This window comes from Balearica regulorum, chromosome 5 (genome assembly GCF_011004875.1).
Source record: "Balearica regulorum gibbericeps isolate bBalReg1 chromosome 5, bBalReg1.pri, whole genome shotgun sequence".
In the NCBI taxonomy this organism is placed as follows: Eukaryota; Metazoa; Chordata; class Aves; order Gruiformes; family Gruidae; genus Balearica; species Balearica regulorum.
In genome coordinates, this window is record NC_046188.1 from 51,081,186 (window position 1) to 51,105,768 (window position 24,583).

At 47.0% G+C, this 24,583-nt stretch overlaps 1 protein-coding gene and 1 long non-coding RNA gene across 4 annotated transcripts in view; one reads left to right on the forward strand and one right to left on the reverse strand.

Annotated features, from left to right (window-relative positions):
• Positions 1-1,438: 1,438 nt before the first annotated feature.
• On the reverse strand, positions 1,439-3,830 carry LOC142602078 (uncharacterized). The gene is made up of 2 exons (XR_012835746.1): positions 3,763-3,830; positions 1,439-3,529 (listed from the first exon to the last, which is right to left on the reverse strand). It is a non-coding gene; the product is annotated as an uncharacterized LOC142602078 (long non-coding RNA).
• A 3,926-nt stretch (positions 3,831-7,756) lies between these two features.
• PHRF1 (PHD and ring finger domains 1) overlaps positions 7,757-24,583 on the forward strand; it is a 31,559-nt gene continuing 14,732 nt past the window's right edge. For 2 of the 3 annotated variants that reach the window (XM_075754845.1, XM_075754847.1), the window contains exons 1-8: positions 7,757-7,892; positions 13,895-14,009; positions 14,339-14,461; positions 15,986-16,227; positions 17,199-17,282; positions 18,259-18,380; positions 21,431-21,528; positions 22,085-22,257. In XM_075754845.1, the coding sequence (XP_075610960.1) occupies positions 13,919-14,009; positions 14,339-14,461; positions 15,986-16,227; positions 17,199-17,282; positions 18,259-18,380; positions 21,431-21,528; positions 22,085-22,257 (933 nt within the window). In that variant the 5' untranslated portion in view covers positions 7,757-7,892; positions 13,895-13,918. Of the gene's footprint in view, positions 7,893-11,418; positions 11,488-13,894; positions 14,010-14,338; positions 14,462-15,985; positions 16,228-17,198; positions 17,283-18,258; positions 18,381-21,430; positions 21,529-22,084; positions 22,258-24,583 lie in introns of all 3 variants that reach the window. The other variant, XM_075754846.1, reaches the window with a different exon arrangement.

The window sequence follows — 24,583 nt, forward strand, 5'->3', positions numbered from 1 at the left end:
GAGAGTAATTCAGCCACCTCCAGCCTCCCTGGGGCTCTTCTCCTCTCTGCAGTACCCCGTTTTTATTTTTTTTTAATATTGCATAAGAAAAATGGCTCCCAGCTCCTCACCCATCTACCCTGGACTGTGTTAGCTCATTAGGCCAGGCATCCTCCACGGATGGCTGTCAGGGTGCCAGTGCTGCCCCAGGCCAATATAGTTTCTCAAGGGCAGCACAACTGCAGACACTTGAAACGCCCTCAATTTGCTGTCATGGGTTTGTATGAGTTCCCCCCTAAATTTCATCTAGAGTGCTAGAAGCATTTGTGCTGCCTCCCAGCCCCTGGATTTGGCAAGCAGCTTTTGAAGCACACGCTTCAGCACCAGTTACATAAGGAAAGGTGTGAATGACTGGAGGAGAAAATGCCTGTTGGTTTTGCTCCCCAAGTGGTGTACAGATGCTCTCTGCTGCTCGCTCCTGGGCACACAGCTCCTGCAAGGGTAGTTCACTGCAGATGAAGAAGAGAAACTATTTGAACTGGTATGCGTATCTGTGCAGGGAGCATTATCTGCTCTCTTCCTTTCTCTGTCTTAGGGTAAAGACTGAGCGCATTCTACCTTGCCCTGGAAAAGAAAATAAATCATAAAGCACTAGAGGAGGCCGGGAAATTTCCTTGTTTATGGATGAGCAAGTTTCTCTCCCAATGGAACCTCCTGCCAGCAGAAATTTTTTTTTTTTTTTTTTTTAGGATGTATTATGTAAGTCCCTGCTTGCATTTAACTAACTGACTTCCTCTTAAACAATTTATGTACTCCTTCTATTCCTCACAGACCAGCTTGCTCCTTCAGCAAGGCTCACCACGTAGGACCTGCCACTGGCACACATTATAGACAGAACACGATAGGTGCTTCCTTGCGCAGTGCTTGAAGCATTAGGTCTGCTTGCTTCCCTGTGCGAAGCACTGAAACAAGAGAAAAAAAATCTTTGAGGAGTACATAGTCCCTTCAGCTTAACAGGCCTGACGTTCAGCATCTTCCCCTCCTGCAAGGCACACCCCTGCCTCTTCCCCAAAAATCTGACAGCATCAGTTCTGAGTGAGAGCTTTTAGCACCTGACCACTCATTACCAGGCTAAGTATCACCTTACCAATCTGTTTATTAAGCTGCTGAAAAAAAATGAAATTAAGGGGCATCTTTGGCCTGGTGTATTTTCTCATCGCTCAGAAGCACTCTGGGGCTCTTGGGCTAGGGCAGGGGTGAAGGCACCAATGGTGGGATTTCCACTTGAGGGACAACTGGGTTGCACCCTTCCGCTCTCCATTTCAAACCACCTTCACCAGCTACAGAGGCAAAAGAGGCACAGGGCATGTAATGCACACCAGACATGTCACTGAGAAGGCACCGCCTTCCTCTGCAGCTGGTCTGGCGCCCTGGATGACAGTAATAAACATCCAAACACTGGTTTTCCACTATTTATTGAAGAGTTCAGGTGACAGCACAGCAGGTTAGTTTTGAATCATGTCACAAGAATGTTAAAAACAGGAATTGAGCTGTATGTTCCCCCCACTTACTGGAGAAAAATAAAAAAAAAAAATAAAAAAAAAAGCAAAACCAAACAAACGTCACTTCAACCCCTTGCCTTTGCTTACTGGAGCTGAACAGGATGGTTCCGTAGGTAGCAGGAAGTTGGAAGCGTTCATACCATGGTGCTGTTCATGGGAACTGGGACAAGTCTTGCCAGGCAACCCGTGGAGCTGCTTTTGCCAGTAGCTCCTCCAGGGGTTAGTCATCAGGCAGCACAGTCCCAAATGCAGGGCTATTTCCTCAAAGAGAAAAAGAGTGCCTTCATTTTCAGATACAAGTTTGTTACATGCACAGTCACCTGTGAAATGGGGTGGCAGGGGACTGCGGGGCTTCAGTTTCAGCTCACAGACACATTTGTACACAGGTGTATTTTGCACCAGGTTCCCCCCTCTCCCTGCCCTCCACGTGGCTCACCATGCTCCTGCCTGCTCAGCACCAGCAGCGGGAAGATGCTGTAGGTGCAGCTAGGGATGAGGAAAGCCTTCTGGGGCTGAGAAAGCTGCGAACTTGTTCCCCATCAGAAAAAAGGCCCATTTGGCTTCTGAACAAGTATGAAAACAACTCTGGTAAATTCAGGTGTTTTTCCTCTCTTTCCAGTGTGTTTGAGCACCCTAGACTGACCCAGTCTGCACAGGGCACAGAGGGAGCTGATTTTTCTTGCAGAAGAGCAGATGCTCCTCTGGGACCCAGAGGGAGAAACAGCAAATGAGCACAGGCAAAATTTCTCTGTGAAAGACTTTATCCATGCAGAGGATGTACCTCTGCCTTCTGTGCAATTAACTACTTACTGACCAGAGTGCTGCCAAGTCCTTTGGATCAAGCCTTTACAATGGTCCAGGGCTACACGTGAGCAGCCCAACCAAGAATACCTGAGCCCTTTCAGGGAATCTTGTCAGGATGCAGTGAATCCTCGCTGGTTATTATGAGCTAAAGCTGCACTGCACTTCACAAAAAAAAAGACACTTTTCAACTACCCAGCTTCTTCACTGGCCCAAAAATTGCAAGAGAGAACTTTGTAGGAGAAGCAATCTGCTTCGTCACTTCCTCTGTTTCTAGTGACAGCCACCCAGGGCGGCTGGAGGAGTCCCTGCCCGGCTTGCCTTCCTGCTCCTCGGGGCCATGAAGTCAGAGTCCCCTGTGTGACATCACAGCATGATCACGCAAGGCAGTTCTGCCAGCACCCAGCCAGAGCTGGGAGGCCGATAAAGTGCAAGAAGCAGAAAGCAGCAAGCAAAGTAAGGGGTGGGATGGCAAACGAAACAGCAACAAAAACAGAAAGCAAGGCTTATTTCTGCTTTTCATTTAAACAGAATAGAGAGTCTCTCTTTAAAGGTGACTCATCCAGGGCAATACCAGGCATGGTTTCTTCTATTAACACACCCTTGGCAATAGCAGTTCAGTTAGTCACCGAAGGGGTATCAAGACGTCACCAGCTGGGATGAAGCCTCTCTTTAACTTGGTACAGAGTCCACTAGCACTTACTTACTTTGGAGGAGAGAGAGGAGCACGCCATCCCCGCTGTATAACTTTACCACCAAATCTTTGTGCCTGCACACCACCACGGCCCGCTCCCCTCATCTCTGCTCCTGCTGGACACACCAAGTCCCACTGCAAGGAGCGTTAAATCTTTTCACGCTCCACCGTGCAGCACAGCTAATTGCAGGGTGCTACCGACTGCATGTCGAGGGTCCGCCAGGCCAAGGATGGGAAGCCGCTAGAGGCAGGACAGTCGCCATGGATGTGGGGGGCAACTCTTTCGCATGCTGGAGCCCCTCACCTGGGTGTCGGGGAAGGGATGCAGGCGTCGAGGCGTGGGTCCGTGGAGGCAAGACGAGGTGGCCGCACAGTGATGTCCGAGGAGCAGGTTAGCCGCTGTCACACGCACAGTGGAGTCGCCGAGAGCACAATGTGCGTTAGTCAGTGGCTCACCTGCTCCTGGAGGGTGACGGAGGGCGGCGGGGCCCACCTGCAGCACAGGAGACACCGGGCAGCGTGAAGGATGGGGCAGGGGAGGGAGGTGGGTCGCGCCGTGCCCAGGCTTCGCGGCGCGCCCCGTCACGGAAAGCTGCGGCTCCGGGCACCCACGCCCGGGCCAGGCTCCGTCATGCCGCCCAGGGTCGGCGGCGCCCGGCTCCTCCCGGGCTGGGGAGGGTGGGGGGGGAGTGGGGGGAATCTCTTCCCGTCACGGCCGCCGCTCACCTGCGCTCCCGCTGCTCCGCGCTCCCCCCGCCGCCGCTGCCGCCAACTTCTCGCTCTGCCCCGGCCCGGCCCACGCCGCGCGCCGCAGCCCCTCGCCCCTCCCACCCCGCCGCGCCTGCCAATAGCGACGCCGCCCGCCCGCCTGCCGGCTCCGCCCCCGCGCCGCAGCGCCCAATGGCGACTCCGTCACCGCCCGCCGGCAGCGGCGGCTGGGCGGGACAGGGCGGGCGGCGCGGGCCCACCCGCCCCCCCGTCAGTGACAGCGGCGGGCGCGGCGCGTTCGCTTCTGCACGTCGCTGCTGCGGGGAGGAACCATTTGTACCTGTTGAACCGCCGCCCGCCTCCCGCTCACCCCGCCCCGCCGACCCCCTCCTCTCCCCGCCCTCGCCACTTCGCCCCACGCCGGCGGCCGCTGGCGGCACCCCCCTGCCCCGCCGCCGCCCGCGGGGAGCCCCTTTCCCCGCCAGAGCCCCGTTTGCCCCCCCCTTTCTGTCCCCCTTCCCCTCCGTCCCCCTCCCGCCCCCGCCGCAGCCCGGCCCATGGTACGGTCCGCCGGGGCCGTGCCATCAGGGCAGTGTCGGGGCGCACGTAGGCGGTACGCGGAGCGGGGGGGGGCCGTTGGCGGCACGCACCGCCCAACTGCCACCGCGCGCGCCGCGGGCGGGAACGCCGGGGTGCTGCCGGCCGTCCTCCCCCCTCAGCTGCTGCCTTTGATACTGTTGTATTAAATTTTACGTTGTTGTATTTAAAAAAATATTTTTTTCCGTTGTTTCCCGCCGGGTTGGGCATGTGGAAAACCCGCGTGCCCCTCGCAGTGCCGGGGGCAGATACGGTCCCTCGCACCAAAGGGTGCTACAGGGGTCCCTCAATGCGGAAGGCCCCACTGTGCCCTGGCGCGGGGGCCTCGAGGGGTGGGGGCCCAGACGCCCCGGAGTCGTCTTCCAGTATCTTCCCAAAAAAAAGGATGGGCGGCTGAAGGCCTGGACGTTCTCAGTGTAGCAGTGCACACCTTCGTATTGGCAGAGCTCGCTCTCGCCCATCAACCTACAAGCCGGCAGCCAAAGCAAACGGTTGAAGCGCTGAAAATTTTAGGGCGCCTCAAGGAGGATTTGCTAAGCACCAGAGACAGTGCTTTATGGACGGGCGTAGCGCTGTCCCGCGGAGGTAAGGAGCCTTCTTTGGAGACACAGAGTCCGTGAGGCTGGCTCCCATCTGCCCAAAGCCACACGCCTTCCTCAGACCAGAAACCAGAGCGCGTCTGGGGAGCAGGCACGTTTGGTGGGACCCCCGCTTCATCCATACTGCTGATGTTAGGGAAAAAAAACACTTTGGGTGCAAACGTGGCCGCTGACCGAACAGCGGCCAGACACCATATCCCTGCTGAACTGATAACGCACGCTGTCTAGCAAAAGACACGAGCTCTGCATCTCTTGTGAAAACTTCCTTAGCATCAGCTGCGCGGCTCTAAACGGGGGTTTTGCAATCTGGTGCTCTCCCTGCAAGGTGTGGTGCAAGATTCGGAAGCAAAACTCGGCGCGGGCTCCCCGGTAGCTGGTGGCGATTCCCCACTGAAAGGATTTCCCTACGTGTTTTGCTGGAGCGCTTAGCAGTCATCCGTGGCTCTGCTCTCCCGTCGCCGGTGGGGAGGGGGGGACAGCCCCTCTTCTGTGTGACGGCCCGCACAATGAAAACTCTGTTGTCGTTTTGTGTGCGTGCTATGTGGGGTTTTTTTTTTTGTTTGTTTTCACCCAGCAGCTATAGGAAAAAGTCACGTATTTTACGTCTTCCCCAGCTCAGGGCTCACACCCGGACTGGAGTGAAATCGGCTGCGGAGCACGCCGGCCCCTGCGCCCTCCGGGGTGAGCCGACACAAAAAGTGAGGCACAGCCGTTGAAAATACTCGCTTTGTTTAAAAATAGGTATTTTGTGCGGAGTAACGTGGCTGGGTACTGCCCCGACACCTCCCCGCCGGCACTGCGGCTTCTGCCGGGCTGCTCTGCGGGGCGCGGGGCACGCGTGCCATCGGCTGCTGCGCTCCGCCAAGTCCCTCGTCTCGTCTTCCAGGCGGTGCCTTACTTTTCAGGTTTTATTTGAAAAAGAAAAAAAAAATTACAATCCTTCTCCCCCTGACTATAAGCGCACAGGGAAAGAGTGTGTTTCGAAGCGGTGCTTGCACAGCTGGCTGCCTGCACAGTCGAGCCCTGCACGTCGCTCGGACCTCCCCGGGTGCCGTGTTAAACCGCCCAGCGTGGAGCGGGGCTGGAGGGGCGCCAGCCGAGCCGCACGGCGGGCAAAGCGCTCGCCTGCAGCCCGGGCGAAGGGCGCAACGGGCGCTCGTTCTGGAAGTGCCACCTTCCGCGTCTTTAAACGAACGGCGAGACACACCCCCCCCCCGCACCGGGCTCAGAGGACGATTTGCCACTGTCCTGGCGATGCTCCGGGCCTGGGGGCTTTGCAGCAACGCTGGCGGGTGCTGTTTGCCCACAGCCCCTGCTCCCGCTCCAGCTCCGAACAAGCTCGTGGCTCAGCCCTTAATCTCCGGGATGAAATTTCCTGCTGACAGGGCGGTGCTGCCCCGGGGAGAGCCCCCGGTACCTCAGCCCTGCAGCGCTCCCCTTTGTTCCCAGCTGGCTTTCAGTCCCCGCGACGCTGCCAGAGCCACGATGCGTGCGGTGACGGGGAACCGCGTCCGCTGACGGCGGGAGAGCGCTGCGGGCTGCCTGTCAGCCGCCGGCCCTCCTCGCCGGCCTCGGCGCAGCGCCGGTGCCGCTGTGCAGCGGGGACCGCGCCCGCGGGCTCGGGGAGGAAGCAAACCGGGGGACGTGCCCCCATGTCGCCTATATCAATTAATGTGTAATTAAAAAGTTGCCCCTTAACAGCGCAGATCCTGTCTTTTAAAACACGGGGCGCTTTGTGTTCCCCGGCTGCGGCTTCAGCAGGGTTTTCACCCCCGCCCACCACGCTTCGCCCCTGTGCCGAGGCCCGAGCGGGCGGGCGGCGGGAAGGCTGGCTCAAGTTTTGCTCCGCTGTGTTTCCAGGGAAGGGACCTCGCTCCCCCCCGACCCCCGCCCGATTTCTGAAAATGACCCGAGCGCCTGCGGGGACGCGCGCGTTAACGCTCAGTCACGTTCGTCTGCGAGCGGAGACGGGGCGCGCGCTCTGCCCGGCGGGCGGCCCCGGCTCGTGCAGAAAACCACAGGTGACGAAACAGCGCAAGAGGGGGGAAACAACCCGTCCAGCTCTACGTGCGTGCCATCACCCAGAGGAACGGGAACGCTGGCGATGGGATCAGCCGCGCGTAGCTGGACGGAAAAAGAATTAGCCGCGATCTGCGTCGCCTTGAAGAGGTGTTTAAAGGCGGCCCGCGCCCTCACAGACCGCACGCTTTCCTTCTCGGGGAGCGGCGTGTGTCGGGCTCAGCCCCCTCACCCCCCCCCGCCGACCTTCCCTACGGCTTCAGCGGGGGGGAAGGCAGCCCAGCCTTCAGCCCAGCCTTCACCCGGCGCGTCGCCGTCCGCCCGCGGAGGCTGAGCTCCGTCAGGGTATGACCGATCTCCGCAGATAATGCGCCCGGGCGGGGCGGAGGAGCCACGCGGGCCCAGTCCCCCCGCATCCGCTCAGGCTTCGCAGCCTCGACACTCGCAGGCTCGGTGGCCTTTGCGACCCCCCGAAGCCTGGAGACACCTGCCGAAGGGACAGCGAGCCCGCTGGGGATGGCAGGGGTGACGCCCTGTCAGCCCTGCTGCTGCGGGGCAACCGGGTCCCACCGGGGCGGCTGCCGGCGCCGCCCGCGGGCACTGAGCTCCCTTTCCGCAGGGCAGTGCGGCCCCGCCCGCCCGCGGCTCCGCCGTGGTACAGCCCGGCGCACCGCTCCTCCCATGGCTCAGTCCCGCGGCCGTTCTCCCCGCTCCCCCGAATGGTTCACCCCGTCGCCTCGCTTCTTCCTACTCCCCTCGCACCCTTTCCCACGCGCGCGCAATGGTTCAGTCCTGCGGCCGCGCCTGCTGGCGCCGGCACCGCCGTGAACCGGAAGTGTTCTCGCAACACTTCCGGGGCGAAAGGGCTTCCGGCTGTGCAACCCGTTACGCCGGCCCGGCCCGGTTATGTGAGCGCCGGGGCTTTCTCCTCGCGTGAGTGCCCGGGGACGGGGGGTGGCTACCGGGGCCTGCTTGAGCGGAGAGGGGCGGCGGCGGCGGCCGGGCCGCAGGCCGGGGTTGCACGGAGCGGCCATCCTCCGCCACGGCAGGCTGCCAGCTTCGGACGGAAACTGCCCCGCCGCGCTCGGGATTGTTTGTGTTTAATTAATTTTGTTTCTATAAGCGTAGTTATTTATCGATTCATTCTTTGAGGAATCGCTGGCGACAGCTGCCTGGCGGCTGTCGGAAGATGCGTCTGAGCGGCGCCGCTGCGGGGGGGGGGGGGCTGCCGCCGGCCCGGCCTCCTCCAGGGGGGGTTTCCGAGCTGCCCGGAGCCGGGTTTCTCGTGGAAGCGGTCCCGCGGGGTGTAAAGTGGCCGAGCAGGCGGTGACGGCGTCTCTCTCCGCGGGAAGGACCTGCGCGGCGACGGCGGCTCCGCACTGGGGAGCGATCCGGAGCGGTGGAGCAGACAGCTTCCTTTGCTGCTGCAGACAACTTCTGCTAAATAAAGCCAGATGTTTCTGGCGTCCGTGTGTGTGTCGTCCCTCCCGTCCTCCCCCCGGTCGTTTGCGGTGCACGCGTGAGCACGTTTTTAAGAAGTTGTAAACTACTTCAGTCTTCTACAGTGAAGTCAGTGGGCCTCTCGGCTAACGAGTAGAAATGAGGTTTTCATGCAAGCATTTTTTTTAACACACATTAGCTTATTGCAAAAGCGTGTTTAGGCTTAAAAACTTTGCCTTGAGGGACCTGTCCCTGCTGACAGATTTTTAAGCCATGCGGTTGGTGCCCCATGTTCAATAACAGCGGGGTGGGTGTGCTTTTTGTAGTTTTAGTTAGTGGTTTTCCTGCTGGTTGTTGCATGGATGTGTTGCTGATGTGTTGCAGAGGTGTTTGCTGTGTTATCTCCTTTATTGAAGGCCAGTAGGTCTTGGTACCTTGTGTTATGGCTATGCACAAAACAAAAAAATAAATCATAAAGGTGCAGGAGGTTTTTGTTTGTTTGTTTTCCTCCCTGGCCATGCCCATAAGCAGAAGGGAAAGCTGTAAAGATGGGAATGGTGTGAAAGGCTGATGCTGAAAGGGAACTTGCCATTAAGGGTGACTGTTCCTAAGAAAAGAAGCCTGTTAAGAAAGAGGAGGATGTGGAGAGTGTTTGATTCACAGCTGGAAACAGAGCTAGTGGCTTCAGGGAATTGCAGGCTTGGGATCACATAGAGTTTGGCGGCTGCTTTGAATGCAGAGGTACAAAACGCACAGCTGCTCCTCTGGGTAAGATGTTGCACTTCAAAAGTGCCTTTGCAAAGCCCGTGTGTCACTTTGTTTGCATTACAAACTCCCCACAGAGTGCAGTGTCAGCTCCTGGGGAAGCCTTGGTGGATGATTTTGGTTCTGGAATTTAGGGTGGCTAAATTTAGGGCAGGGCCAGGATGGAGAAAAGATAGGTGCTTCCTTACCTACCCCAGGATTAATTTTCTGTGCCTTATCTGTTAGGTTCTTAGGTATTTCCATTACTTAAATCATTGCATGGGCAGTTCTGATGGTGGTATTTAGGAGTTAATCTTTTTGTAACTCAAACAAGGGAAAGTTGGATCTAAATTTAGATTTAGAAGGCTTTTTTAAGGCTCCCTGTGCATGCTAGTTTGGCACTGCGCAGTTCTAGGCTGTGTCTCATTAATCTGAATACTTTTCCTGCCTAATCCTCTTACCTTTGGAATATGGTGGTGGCAGATACTAGTCACACCATATCCAAATGTTTTCCAACCAGGTGCAACCATGATTTTTACAATTCTTATTTTCTTTTCTTTCAATGTAGCATATGAAATCGGAAACAAAGCCAAATGCTTTCTGATGTGTAATGTTGGTTTTCCAGAGGGAACTGAATTGTTTGGTCAATTCGGACAAAAAAAACCCCCGCAACACCCAAACAAAAAACAACCCCAAAACAAACCCAACAAATGGACAAGTAAAGCAGATATGCCAACAAGAACTGAAAGCTCATGTGTTTGACTATTTAGTAGACTTAAATTTAGTTATCAGTGCTCTTTGGAACATGACTGCTCAATAATTGCCCATGAAATTAGATCAGCATTCAAAACCACCCTGTGAGAAAATCCAGCTGACTTGTTTTCTTTGCCTGTGTATAATCCCAAATGTTACCCAAGCAGAATAAAATAAATGCCTTGTCTAGTAGCTCTTTTGTTTCTAAAATCTAGAAACTGCTGTAAGAAGTTGGCGATGGAGGATATCAGTCGGTGCTAGAAAGGAAAGTGCGTGCGACTGGAAGAGTCGCTCGCTGTTGTAGGCGGCTCCATCAGCTTAGTGTCAGATTGAGATGGAGCTTGACTGTGTTTTACAGTCCGTGGCTCCTCTGATGGTTAGAAACCTGCGGTAGCCTTCTAGCTGGAACATATGCAAAGTCCATTAAAATACTGATTTGTGGTAATGCATAAAGGTCTTAGTTCAAAAACCTAAATGTTTACTGAAGTGCTTCTTTGATAAACACTTGTTCTGGAGGAAACAATCTTCTCTGTTCTTAAAGCCAACAGAAAACCCTGTTGCTAATATGGCTTGACGAAAGTGTTTGTAATTGCTATTTGATTGTACAATTAAAAGGACTTAAGGCAGCTTGATGTAAAAATGTAATCTGTCTTAATAGCAAATCCTGGGCTTGCAACTTACACTGCAGCAGAGCCTGTGCTGCGGTAGGCACATGGCACTCCGTGCAAACGCAACTTGGCCCCAGTGAGGTTGCGCCTTTGTGAAGGGAACTTAGGGCTGGGGAAAAGCGCTGGTGCATGTAAAGTGATCGAACACCTGCCACACATTTCTCATTTTTGCAGTTTAATGTTTTATTAAAATATCGTGAGGCTCTTCTAAATGAGAATTTGAAAACGGGGGATGTTAAGGAGGAGTGCACTGTCTGCCTTTAGCAGACCCGGTGTGCAACCTGTAATTCAAATACTGGATGTGCTGTGTGCAGACTGCAAATGTGCAAATGATGCACCTGCCCAGGGAATCGAAATGGATTTTGCTGTAAGCGGTGGCACCTTGCGTTAGTGGTATTGAGTCCAAAGACAAGGGATCTCTGGCAAGGTTACCCTGCATCTGTGCTCGTGAGCTGCCTGCTGGGAACGCATCCTAAATTACTCTGAATAGAGTCTTCAAAGTGGGATGCAGACGAGAAGATTGGCGGATCCAAGAGCCTCCGCTGCTGAAGGGCTGCATGCAGAGTGCTGCACACCATGGGATTTTTCAAGTGAGCAAGTAGTGAGGGGTTGGGTACGGTGGTGAGGGCAGGTCCTTGGCACCCCCAAAACTGAAAGCAGCTGTAGTTGCCTCAGTCAAATGGCCTTCAGGGATAACCAGTTGCTTTTTAGCAGTCGGTGCTTTTATGTTACAGAAGTGTGTAGCTAAAGTTTGCCTCAGAGGAATGACTACAATCTCCTTCTTAATGAAACTTCTTTGTTTACATAACAATAATAATAACAATCATGCTTCTTATCTATTTTCTATCTGCCAGTTTCAGCTCAGGGGGTTAGAAAAATTCTGATGTGGTAGCTGCTGGAATGAAAGCTGGGCTTTTGTACAGGTGGGTGAGCTGTCTGAAGTGTATCATGAATCTATTTGTGTTTCGCTGTGGTAATTTGTTTGAAATGTCTCCCATAAGAAAAAAAAAACAACTTTGAAATGCTGCCTATTGTTCTTAAAAAATAGGAGAACAAACTGTCATATTAGATGTATAGTGAACTTTGGTTTCCTTCTTTTTTTTCTTAAGAGCGGCTGCCCAGTTTGGAAAAGGTTATTCGTATTGTGATGTGCTTAAAATCTCAAATTCACTTCATCTCACTTGATTGCTCCTTGTCTGCTCCCAACTATCCACAAAACAGAGTTTTTTACTGACAAGATTTGAAGACTTGATTGTTTGCTGCGATACCAGATTTTTCCTTAGCTCCAAGTTTTGCCTCCGAGCAAAGTACAAGCTTGCGTTTGCAGCATAAATATGTCAGTTTAGATTGTCAAGTCACAAGTGCTGATTTGTTTGCCTCTGTGCTTAAAGAATATCTTTCGGTGGGGTAGCAGGGTGAAAATAACATGGCTAGTTGTTTTATTCCACAGCAGTGAAGAAATGCATGCTGTTTGGAAATGTAGTTAAGTATATATTGGTCAGAACTGCGGTTTGTGGGAATCACTTTTAAAAATAAAAAGATCCTTTTCTCACTGTGCTTATTGCTTTGCTTTAAGGTGGACTAGGAGCAGAGGGGAATGAAGGTCATGGTGGTAGTGAAGTGGAGGCTTAGCCACAGTTGTACCCCTGCGGTGGCTTTGGTTGGCCTCCATCGTCCTCAGTGGCTGTGGAGTGCTGTAGCCAGCTGGGTCAGCCTGCCAATGGAGAAGCGACACAGGCAGAGGTTCTGCATAAAATCTAAATACACTCTGTAAATTCCTGCTATGTACATAACAAATATGCCTGCCGCTGTCCTGCTATGGGACTGGTGCAGCCAGTCTCTGCCCTTCTGTATCCTGGCTGTACCGTCACCATGAATTTTGCGTTGCTGTAGCTAATTTAGCTTTTGGGAGGATATTATGTAATTGAGTTTCAGTTTGAATAATACATACACACTGCTGAAACTTGAAAAATTCCTAGTGTTTCTTCCTGGTTTTTTTCAGTTACATCATGGAGTGATTGGCTTTTGATGAGTCTGTGTGTTTTCAGCCAACATAAATTGTTCTTAAACACACTCTTGTTAACAGCCACGAATTTAGCTAAAAGTTTAAACCTCTATTTAGGCAAGATTCTTAGTGAAGTTAGGAGAAATCTTTACCAAGAACTTGGTTGTGCGGAAGCTAGATCTTTTTTTCTTTTTAGCATTCCTTCCCGCCCCCCCCCCCCCCCCCCCCCCGCCCAGCATCGAAGACTCCATTTGCAGTTTAGTCTGCTTTAGCGAAGCCTACATTTTAAGGCTCTTAAGTGCAGAGCTGTGCTACGTGGCTCAAAAAGGGAGTGTGCGAGTAAAGATACACATCAAGAGCACTTGAATAAAACATGTTTTGTTCCAAAAATTCTCTTAATATGCAAAATACGTAATGTAGAGCAGGGAGAGTGGGAGAAGAGCACCCGGTTGAAACTTCTTTGTCACACTTGTAGAAGAATCCAGGTTTTTTTCATATTGAGATATGACATCTAGCTTTGTAATTATATGATTATATTTTCCATTACTTGCTTATAGAAGCTTGCAGGGATCTATCTTAATGCTTTGTAGCATTATGTATTAAAAGCTCTGGTTTGATTGTCATTATGAATTTGGATCATGAGACTTCTCTCAGTATCTTGTCAGTTTTATCTCCAGTCTGTGCTAATGCACAGCAATTGATGTGATTGCATTAATATGCACCAAATCAAGTCTCCTCCTTTCTGTGGAATAACGGTTGTGGAGTCTGAGACTTCTGTATTTCATGACAGAGCTGTGAAAAGGCCTTTTTGAAAAAAGACCTAAAATACGTAATCTATCTTTCTTATTTCTTTTCAGTTGAGCAAGATAGAGTGTTTTGATTTGAAACACATACTGTCATCCTGTTAGGCCTTGTTCAAAGGGCCTGTAGTCCCTTTCAGTTTTGCATTTTATTGCTAGTCCACAGGATGGTTTTGGTGTTTGCGGGTTTTCTATTTTCAGTAGGGAGTTCTGGTTATACTTTTTTCTGTCACCCAGGAGCCCAGGATAAAGCTCAATCTTTCACCTAACCTGAGATTCACAAGCAGCTGGTTTACTCTAGTTCATTAGGGATGTGAAACTTCAAATAGCTATAACTGCTTACCTGTAGCCACTCTAACTTGAAACTGGGAAAGCTAATCAGTGATGTGAGGAGCCTTTGCTGTAGAGCAATGTCCCTTCTACTGTTCACGTCCCTGCAGATGTGTTGGATGCTCTTTGCCGGGCTGATGCCATCTCTTCTTACATATGTGGTGCACTGCCTCACAGAAGTGTGCCTTCTTGCAGGAAGTGGATTCCCAATGTCCTGCCATGGATGATGACAGCCAGGATGAACTGATAAACAAGAATGCTGCACTAGGCAAGAGCAAAAGACAGAGTTTTGTGCTCCTCAGTGAAACAGGTAAATGCAACCTCTCTGCATGTGCACATTTCTAGTTCTAGGTTGGAGAATCTATTGGTCTAACCTCCAAAGAGAAGTAAAGACATATTTGTGACCATTATTTCTTTTTCCTTGAGAATCTCTTTGGTTTGCTTCCTAAATTCTGTATCTCAAACTGCTGGCGTGCTTCCCTTGAGTTTCTCAGAAGAGGCGGCTTTGATATGACTGGGGAAATCTGGGTTTTCACTAAATGTATAATGTCCTGCGCAGGCGTTCTGTTGTGTCCTTCACTGTTCTGCCTGCCTGTCTGCATCAAATAGGTATTTCCTCTCTCGTCTTTTCTTTTTAAGAAAGCAATGGTGGAAATAGTTGTGATTCAGAAGATGATACCAGAAGTGAGGAGGAAGATGATGACACTGAGGAAGAGGGAGGTGAGGAGGACAAGGAAGAAAGTGAAGATGAAGAATTAGAAGGTAGGTCTGTTAATCTGTGTTAACAGGCATTTTTTTAATATTAGGAGAAAGAGTTGGATGAAAGCTTTTCCTTCAGAAATTAACCATGAAATATAAATTCACAGATGCTGCTGTCAGCTGATGCCCAGATCCTACAGTAATAAACAAGCAAGTGATATTCCCCAATTTCTAAGTTTTTAAAGCATTTATATTTTTGAAGACTATCTGCTAGCCAAAGTGGTGTAGTTAGTAGGAGTGAACTCTGCCCCAGCATGACTAGAAAAAAAGTAAAAATTGCAGCAATGGCTCATGCTATTTTTTCACTTAGGAAAAGTGTGGTTTTTTGTTTGCTTTGGCATGGGGCTCTAAAGTGAATGTTCTGATAGGGAGTTTTGGAAATAAATTACTATTGCAGTTAAGCCTAAGGAGGGAAGAAGGCTTGACTAATTTTTCTTTGAAAAAGGAGTGTGCATGTTACTTGGATTTGTTAATTTTACTGAAAACATACTCTGTAGGTGCATGTACTTCTGAAACTGCCGCACTCGAATTATTATTTGGATAGACAAAAATAGAATTTTTTATCACATCTTAAAGCTTGTTGGGAAGGCAACAGCACAGTTTTCCAAGTTACTAGATAGACTGATTTGAACACAGACTAAAAAGTTGACGCCAGCTTTATTAGTCCATCGTTTGGAATATTCTCTGCTATGTCGAGACAGGAGAATTCAATAAAGACAAAAGATGAGGGCCCCATTTTCATTATTAAAAAAAAAAATCAGCAAGACAACAACAGCTGCACTCCCCCACTCTCCTTCCACCCCCCTACCCCCCAAAAAAAAAAAAAAACAAAAAACCCCATGAGAGTGTTTTTTAGGTAACTTTTTCCTGCTTCTTGAAAATGACAGTTCACAGGGTTCAGGGAAAGAGTAACACATGTCTCTGTATTTTGTACTAAAAATAAAAACACCATTCAAGAATATGTGCTGAGTGTTTAAAATTAATTTTACTCAAAACCAAACTTCTTTAAGCGGTCTCCAGCTAGGCACCCAGATCCCTTGACTCTCAAAATCATGATTTGCTGGTGAAATCTTGAATCTGTTCTTCTGCAGGTGAGCATATTGCTGCTGCTTGTGCCTTGGACTGTCTATTAAAAAAAAAAAAGTTGGATACACAATAACTTTATTATAACTTTAATTATTAACTTCTGTGTTCAGTGGTAGCCTGACATACACTCCTCTGTTGTTATTTCAATAATCTGTTGTTTTTCTGCTGTCTGTCCTTTTAATCTCTTGCAAGACTAGTCATGTTATCAGGCTTTATTTTTTGCCAGGGTAATCCATTGCTTTTAAGTGAAGGGATTTAGGAAAAAAGAAAACAACAAAAATTATTGCCTCAAACTGGAGAGGCTGTGCTTTGCCCTTGCAGCCCCATAAAATAAGCTTGGAATTTTCTGTGAACTGGTACCCCATTCTGCCAACCCCCTCTGCCCTTGCTGCTGAAGCCCTGCAGCACATGAGAGTTGTTTTTCATCTTTCACTTTTTAAGATTGTGAAGACGATGAGGAAGAAGAGGAGGAAGAGGAAGAGGAGGAAGATACTGAGGCTGCTGTGGGGGGAATGACTGATTCTCTGAAATTAGAGCCACACATAAACGAAGTGAGCATTTCCTCTGATGAGGACAGTGAAAACTGCCCCATTTGCCTCAACACATTTCGGGATCAGGCTGTTGGGACTCCTGAGAACTGTTCCCATTACTTCTGCTTGGACTGCATTGTGGAATGGTCTAAGGTGAGCAGTTTTGTCCCTAATGTCCTGTGGCCTTCTGGTGTGCTCTGCTTTCTCCCTTCTGATCACGCTGTTCTGCTGTAATGAGAACAAAACACTGTAGTATTTACATTTGCTTTCTTAAGCTTTTTTTATACAGACTTGGGTTACTGCGCTGTTTGGCAGGATTCACGTTTGTGAAGTGTGGATCTGTTTTTCTTGTACCCATCCTGATCTGATCTGTTTTCTGAAAGCTGTAATGTCACAAGCAAGTGTATTTCTAGGCATCCAAAATTCTTTTTTTCAAGTCAAGACAGGAGTAATACTGGTTTTCTGTGTGTGCGTGTGTATATTTCTCTGTATATGTAACTTTATCTCTTGTTAAATTCCGTATTGTGGCTGTTGGGTGGGGGTCTGTTGCGACAGTGAACATTTAAACATAGAAAATGTATAAAATAACACTGACTAAATCAGCAGTTTGCTCTGAATTCAGTTTTCAGTCAGAGTTGCTTGCCACCTAACTGTGTGGTTCCCGTAATCATAATCCAGGGTGAGCATTATAGCAAAACTTACTGTATATGCAGCAGTACTAGCGGTAATTAAATTTAAAAAAGTAAAATCACTCTTACTGAATATATTTGTAGGCCATTTCCAGTTGCTCATTTGCCCAAAAGAAAGAAAATACCCTAAAACATGAGCACTGTTTCAAGGCAATGTTTGGAAGAACTTTGATGGTACTTTGGCAATTGAATAATAATTAAATGACTTTGGTATAATAAATGCTTTTCTAAAAATGCATGTTTTCTCTGATATAATAGGTGGTTTGTAAACCAGATAAGTCAGATTTAAGTACTTAAAATGTCAAGACCAATAGCTGTTAAAATGATTACTACATTAATGTTTATTACATTAATAATTGAAGATTTCTTTTTAAAAATTTGAATCAAGAGATGTGCTTATTAACTACATGGGGAACTTTCTTTCTTTCTTTCTAGAATGCGAACTCCTGTCCAGTGGATCGAATCCTCTTTAATTACATTAGCATTCGGGCTCATTTTGGTGGTAAAATCTTAAAAAAGGTAAGCCTCCTGCTGTAGCAAACAACAAGACCAATTGCCTCAAAATAGTTATTCTAAAGTTTCCACTTCTAGCATGTTTATCTGATATTTGGATGAATTATTTCCTTCCTATTTTGAGATTGCCTTTTAAGGATCTGCTGCATTTTTTCTTCCTCCTTAACCATGTTTCCTGCAGTATTGTGTGTGGATTGAAGTGTGGCATCATTTCTGTTTGCATCATTTCTGATGGCAAAAAGGGTGGTTTTCATAACTACCTCTTTTGCATACAGAACACTTGACTCTAAGCTGTTTTGCATTGATAAGCCTGTCCACATGGGGGAAATGCCCTGCACGCTGCAAGTGCTGTTGTAATATGAATAAGAATAGTCTAGGTTATACATAATCTCTTTCTTATGTTTTGCTACCAGCTATACTGTGTAGCAGTTGGGTTTGTAAGGGGAGAGAGACAGAAGGCAAGAGTAGAGCCCTGAAAGGCGCAGGCTGAGTGTGGTGGTAGTCTCTCACAACAGAGTTACTGAAGAGCTGTCATTGCTCTTTATTAATATAATCAGAAACAAGTTGGTTTGCAGGGGACATTTAGGAGTTTGATGGTTTATTATTAAGTGCTTGTATTTTAACACAAGTGTGAACATTTAAATCATATGTTTATGTCAAAAGCTAAGCTCACTCTCTTTTGGTTTTGGGATGTTTTGTTTGTTTGACTACTTTTGATCTTATTTGGGAATTTTGGTTTTGCCTGTTCTTACAGTGCAGTTTTCTATAGTTGTTGGTATCTGACAGTAGGCAAGTTCAGTAGATGTTTTCAAGCATTTGTTCATGTCCTGGATTTGTTGAATGAACTAAATGAAGGTTATGCTATGTAACAGCCATTTTGGTTCATTCACTTTTAGATTTTGCTACAGGTATTGTTAATGTGACAATGAATTTTTAAAAAGTGGCATGTTTTACAGAAAATGTGAATCCCTCTTCTATTTAGATTCCTGTTGAGAACACAAAAACTCAGGGTAATGATGGAGAGGATGATCCAACCTTCTGTGAGGTGTGTGGCAGAAGTGACCGTGAGGATCGCCTGCTGCTGTGTGATGGCTGTGATGCAGGGTAAGAAAGGTTGAAATGAATGTAGCACCTGCATGACTGCAGATAGTGCTGCAGGGCTGGCCAGTGTTTGGTCCACAAGCGCTGTCTGTGGCATGTCCGTATAGCACGGACATTCCCGTGACGTGATGGATCCTTTTCTGGTCATGTAGCAGCATATGAGTGGAGAGTCCTGCACACATCAGTGCTGCAGACTGCCGAAACAGGTGACCATACTTTCAACTGATAAAGTTGTTTGTGGTCATCCATGCGACATCTGGGTGCATGGAGGGTAAAAAACTTATATCCTTTATGTCTTCTTGAGAGGGTGTGACTTGTCCCAGCTGACTTGGCATTAGTGCTTTGCAGGAGAAGTGCTTAAGATTTGAAGTTTCATGAATTTTTAAGGTCTTTTCTTTATAGCCACAGCTATTAAATGATTCCCTTACTCTTGCTTACTTCTGTCTCTAACGCATTTTTTTCCCTCTCCTTGATTAATAAAATGTTTAAGTAGAGGCGTCAAGATACTTGAACACAGCTTTGGGCCTACAGTCTTCTGCTAGAACTTAAAGCTCTTATACTGTTTAATCAGTCGTGCAGCATTGTCAAGTTTGATGTCAAAAGTTCCCCATTGAACAAAGAGAGATACTTGCTTGCAATGAATATGTAAAACAGTCTTTCAAAAATTACTTCTAGCAAGCTAACTAGACGTTTGGTAAGTCTAGTTTTGTCTTCGTGTTCTGTAGTGTCCATATACACTGATTCACCTTCTGGAGAAGACACAAAATCAGGAACGCTAAATATTGTTAAGCATGTCATCAGAACACTGAATTTAAAATACTTAACCAAAACCAGTGTTTCATAGGTCTTATCTGAAGTCATGTCTTTCAGGTCCTTCTGAACTTTCATAAGCCTTATCTGAACTCAGGATATTGCTTCATATTTTCCTTTGTGGTCTCTCAATAGTTCCTCTGGGTTTTTTTAAATTTTTTTAGTTTTTAGTTTTTCAAATCTGATACATTTTTTAATTTTTATCTTATTTTCCTAAAATAAGTTATTTATAAATGTTTGACTATCAGTATAAATGCTAGAGTTAGCACTTCTGTAAGAAAGAACTTAGTCTTTACTAGCTCACCATGGATGAGATTAGCTCTGGAAAAATGTAGAATTGCGTGCTTCAAATCCTAGTTTTATTCCTCTGCATTCTCTGTCTGACCTGACACTGGAGTGAAAATTTCATCAGTTATTTCTGTCAACAGTTCTAAAGCAAATGGAGTTATCCTGTCTTTCCATTGCTTTTAGCTAGACATGACTTTCCACGATGTTTAAACTGTGTGGTATAATGCTGTTATCTTATGACTTTAAGTTATGGTTTAAGTAATCAAATCTTTTTCCACTGAAACCATTTTCAGGTAAGACTTGTTGGAATGTTGACAACCTAACTTTCTGAACTGTGTAGCAGTAGCATTAAGACTGGTATGAATACAAAAGTGCACATGTCTAGACACTTGAACAAACAGTAGAAAAAGGGTTAATTGCGTTGTTGGTGTGACACATTAGTGTATGACTTCAGGTTACCAAGGAGCAAGAAGAGAGTAACACTGATATAGACAGGTGTCAAGAAGATAAAGAACAGGGCTATATCCACGACCAAAATTCCTTAATTTCATAGATCTCATTTGTCTTACTGTCTGTGAAGACTGAGACAAAATAATGAGGCAGAAGTTCCCCAAAAGCATACATTCATTCCTTAAAGGTGCAAGAAAGAAATCCGAAATCAGTTCTTCGCTGCCAATGAAGAGAGCCAGAAGAGAACCCAAGAGATGTGTAGTCTCTGTGGGTTTTTTTGTATTGCTATAAAATTGGATTAGAGTGTCAGATGGATGTTCCTTCCCTTTTCTTACTCTGTGGCCAGCAAAGAGATGTCAGGCAGTGAATTTTGGCATGGGAAGGTGAAACAGAGTGCTTCACTCTTTTTCCGTATTTCAGAGTTAAACACTGTACTACATCAGAAGTAACAGTAGGGTTTCCCTTTTTAGAAAAAGAAAAAGTTGGTCATAGAAACATTACTAATTTGAAGCTGAAACTCTTACTTGAAGACTGTGGTCTCCCTGTGTTCCTTTCCTAGGGAACTTGGTCTAAGCACGTGATTTTCATGTGCTTGAACATGAGTCGCTTCAAAAATTCTGTGCTACTAACACATGTCACTTTGGCTGGGTTTTAATTGCTGAAAATGGAATTGAACAAATTACAGAACCCAAGTTGGGTAATGCTGAAGGGCTTTCCTGGGTAGCTTCCCTGTAAGTGGTTGGTGAGACTGTTCAGTCTAGCTGCTCAGCCTGTTGGGTAGAGAACATTTCAAAAGGCTTACCTAAGGGAGCATCATGCTCTTTTCTTTCCCTTTGAGATTTGGTAAGGACGAGCACAGTTCTCAGTTGGATGATGTTTGGAAGTCAGTGTGGTTAGTCTCCAGTCCTGCAAGCAGCTATATCAAGCCAGTGACTGACCAATGCTCTGCAACCTAGCTTGTGCAGTTACACAGGAATCCTTATTGCCAGTTGTCTTAATCATGCCAGGTATCTGTGGGATGCAGTGTGTTTATTCAATGTAACAAGGCATTGCAATTGACCTCTGCCTAGTCATGCAAAATAAAACGTTCGTAAGTACCATTAAAGTTAATACTGTGTTGGTTTGCAGGAAACTGATGGTTCCTGATTGCTGCCTCCCCAGCACCTCAATACTTCCCTCCTTTTTCTTTGCCACCATCAGTTTTGGCTCTGCGCATTTCTTGCAGCTTGGGTTCAAGTGACAAGCCGTACACCACACAGCGAGGGAAAAACATTCATTTTTCTGAGAGCTTTTTTGAGCCTGAAGTGATCAAAATACCATCTAGAATTGAAGACCCTTATATAACTATAAGCATTGTTTCTCTGGAGATTGGTAGAAGCAGATATGTAGACCATAGTTTCAAGCTTCAGAAAATGTATCCACTTTATGTAGAGTGTGGATAAGAGGGAAAAGGCTGCCTTCCCTTGGTAAAGAGCACATTGTTTGATTTTTTTTCTTTTCTCAAGGTATCACATGGAATGCCTTAATCCACCTCTGAGTGAAGTCCCTGTAGATGAATGGTTCTGCCCAGCCTGTGCCCCCATGGGTGTCAGTGCTGCTGCAGGTAAGGGTTTCATGGTATCCAGTCAAAGTAAGTATTTTTCTCCTGACTTAGATGATGTGAAGCATGTGCTGTTTTGAAGAGATGTTTAACCCCTGGTTTTATCTGTTTTAAATAATTGTTTTGATAAACATTCTCTCTTGAACCTAAAGAGTTGACTGGAACTCTTGACTGATAAGAGGATCTTGTTTATTAAGATTTTCATCTGCAGTTACAACCTACAGAGCTGCTGCTTGTAAGCATTCTTTAACCACCCTGAGACAAGCCCCGCAGCTTAGCGCAACTGCCTTGTATTACATTGGAAAGAATTTATTAGTATCACGACCTCAGATTGCAAAGGTAGCAGCAATTTCTGTTACCTAGAAAATCGTCTTTCTGTGTAACAGTCTGAAGCAGTGGTGTCTGCCCTCATTTCCTTTTGAGAGGATAATGTCTGCCTTTGGAGGTGATTGGTTTAAGAAAGGGAATGCTGATTTTTTTATTTTGTGTGTGTGTCCAAAATTCTTGAAGTGCTTTCACCTGTAGAAAGACAAGTGACCTGGGCATTTTTTCTTTCAAGATACAGATCATGTCAGTGAAGAAGAGGTTGCTGCCCTCATGGCTGATGTTATTCCTACCACCAGTAGGCTACGCCCTCATGTCCGAACCCGAGCTATAGCCAGAACTCGGCAGAGCGAACGAGTTAGGGCAACAGTGAACAGAAACCGGATAACAACAGCACAACAAATTCAGGTATTTAGGAGTATTTGCTAATGAGCCTCTGGAAAAACCTTGTGGAGGAGTTGAAGTAAGTACCCCCTTGAGTAGCTGAGCTGTCTGTGTTGACTGTCCATAGGGCAATGGTTAGTAGTTGTGGAGTTCTTTTAAACTGAGATGTAGAACACGTGCAAATTGAGTCCAGCACATGACCAAGACACTCTATTTTGAAATCTGCAGTAGTTTCCTTTCTTAATCTGCATTTTTGTCACCTTAGCTGTGAGCAGAAATTGTATTTTTGTTCTCAGTGGCTGTTAGTGCACAGTTTGTGCACCACTTCTGGGTTTTTTAGTGTACTTTTCTGAGGAGACAGGGTGTGTTTATTTTACACTTACGTATTTGCTTGTTTGTCCTCCTGCCCCCTTTGCTGTAGCACTAGAACCTGTTGGCCATTTTCATCCAAATTGAAGAGAAAAAATTTAGCTTTTTTAAAGTTTCTAGGTTTGTGAAAATCAGCCTCTTATTGAAGAGAAAAAAACCCAGATGCTAGTGTCCTCTGTGATGTGGCAGTGTGAGTTCAACCACATTAACAGGTACCAGAGAGTCTATGCAAGAAAGTATCCCAAATACCCAAGGTCCCTCAAATCCTTTACTCATTGAACTGTGTACTGAAGATGACTTGGATGTGTCTGGATGTTTCTGTTGGCTGAGATAATTATGATCCTTTGGGCAACAATTACTATGATGCAAACTGAGAACTTTCAAACTTGGGGATCTCCTGCCTGCTTTGCCCTCTGGCTTTAGCCAAAGCACTCTGCCTGTCACTTGCATAACTATAAAAAGCCTTAAATTGCACAGGAGCATATGGTGACTTAGTATGGAAGCAGAGCCTGTAAATATCCTCCATGGGACTAGTGATATGCTAACTGGTTCTTCGTTGATGCTGCTGTTGAATTTGGTAGAAACGTGAAATTCTACAACTTTTGAAAGGAAGAGGAGGTTCTGACTTCACATAAGGAGAACTGTTTTTCCCCTGGGGATGGTCAACTGTGGGAATAGGTTGCTTGGACAGTTTTTGAAATCTCTGTCTTTGGCGGCTTTCAGCACCTACCTGAAGAAAGGCCTGACAAGTAAACAGAAAGGTCAGACCCTGCTGAGGGACACCCCGAGATCCTGTCCAACCTGAATTTTGCGGTGATTGTATGAAAATAAACTTTATTTCATCTGACAATAGCAGGCTGGTTTAGTTTTGATGATACTAAATCTTTTTTTTTCCAAAGATAGGAAAATGTAGAAAAGAGGGAGAAGGGAAGAGTGGATGTAACTAAGTATTTCTTCAAGTCAGTCAGTTGGCTGTGGATTTCAGGTTGGGTCTGCTATAAAGGCTGTCCTTGGAGCATGAAGTGCAGACTGGGAAAAGGCTGAATTGAAGGTAGGAGGTCTGGCAGATGAAGCTTTCCCTTGTAATCCAGTGTAAAGGTCAGGTGAGAAGGAAAAAGGAAATGCACTTGAGATTGTGAAGTGCCTTGACGTCATGAGCTATACTTCTATATTCTGTAACTTCAGGTGGAAGAAATAAAGGTAAATAAAGACAGGCTTATGGGAAGCAAAACAAAATGCCAAAATCTGGGGGGAAAAAGTGGAGGTTTTTCATTATCTTACCTTCCTGCTGGTTGGGAAGAACAGTCTACTATTAATTAGCTCCCCAGAGTTTGCCTGTTAAATTTTGCATCAAAATCATTGTACGTGGGAGGAGAGAAATTTGTAGCAAATCCCAAATGATCTGAATTACAGTAGTAAGTACAGTTTGAAATAGGTGCCATGAACAAAGATCTAGCTCACCTTAAATTTTTATCATTTTTTCCCCTTGATTTAAGGCATTCCCAGAGTGCTGTAGCAGTCCTTAAATTCATTATGTCCTCTATGGTGCAGGTCATCTTATTTGGCTGTCATCCCCTCTGTCTCCAAATGCAGGCCTTTTAATTTCAACTTTAGAAGAATTAATAAAACAGAGAAACTTGATGAATCATTTGATGCATTGTTGTTGAGCAATTACATCTGAGTTGCTGGGGCTATATGTTGAAAAAAATAACTGTAGAAGAGTGTTGTTTGAGGTGAAAGGTTGTGCAAGGTAACTGCCAGCACTTTTATTTCTTTCCCTGTTGTTTTAAAAATAGTGTGTCGCTGTCTCCTGCAGATGAGAGAGGTGGTGCCTGAGGACCTTACAGTTGCATAGTAGTGTAAGCCTGGGAGCCCAACACTTCCCATTCAAGAAGCTCCATTTCTCAGTCTGTGGAGATTATTATAAACTATACCTAGAAAGGCACTATTACTAATTCCCTTTGTCTCTGAATAAAAGTGC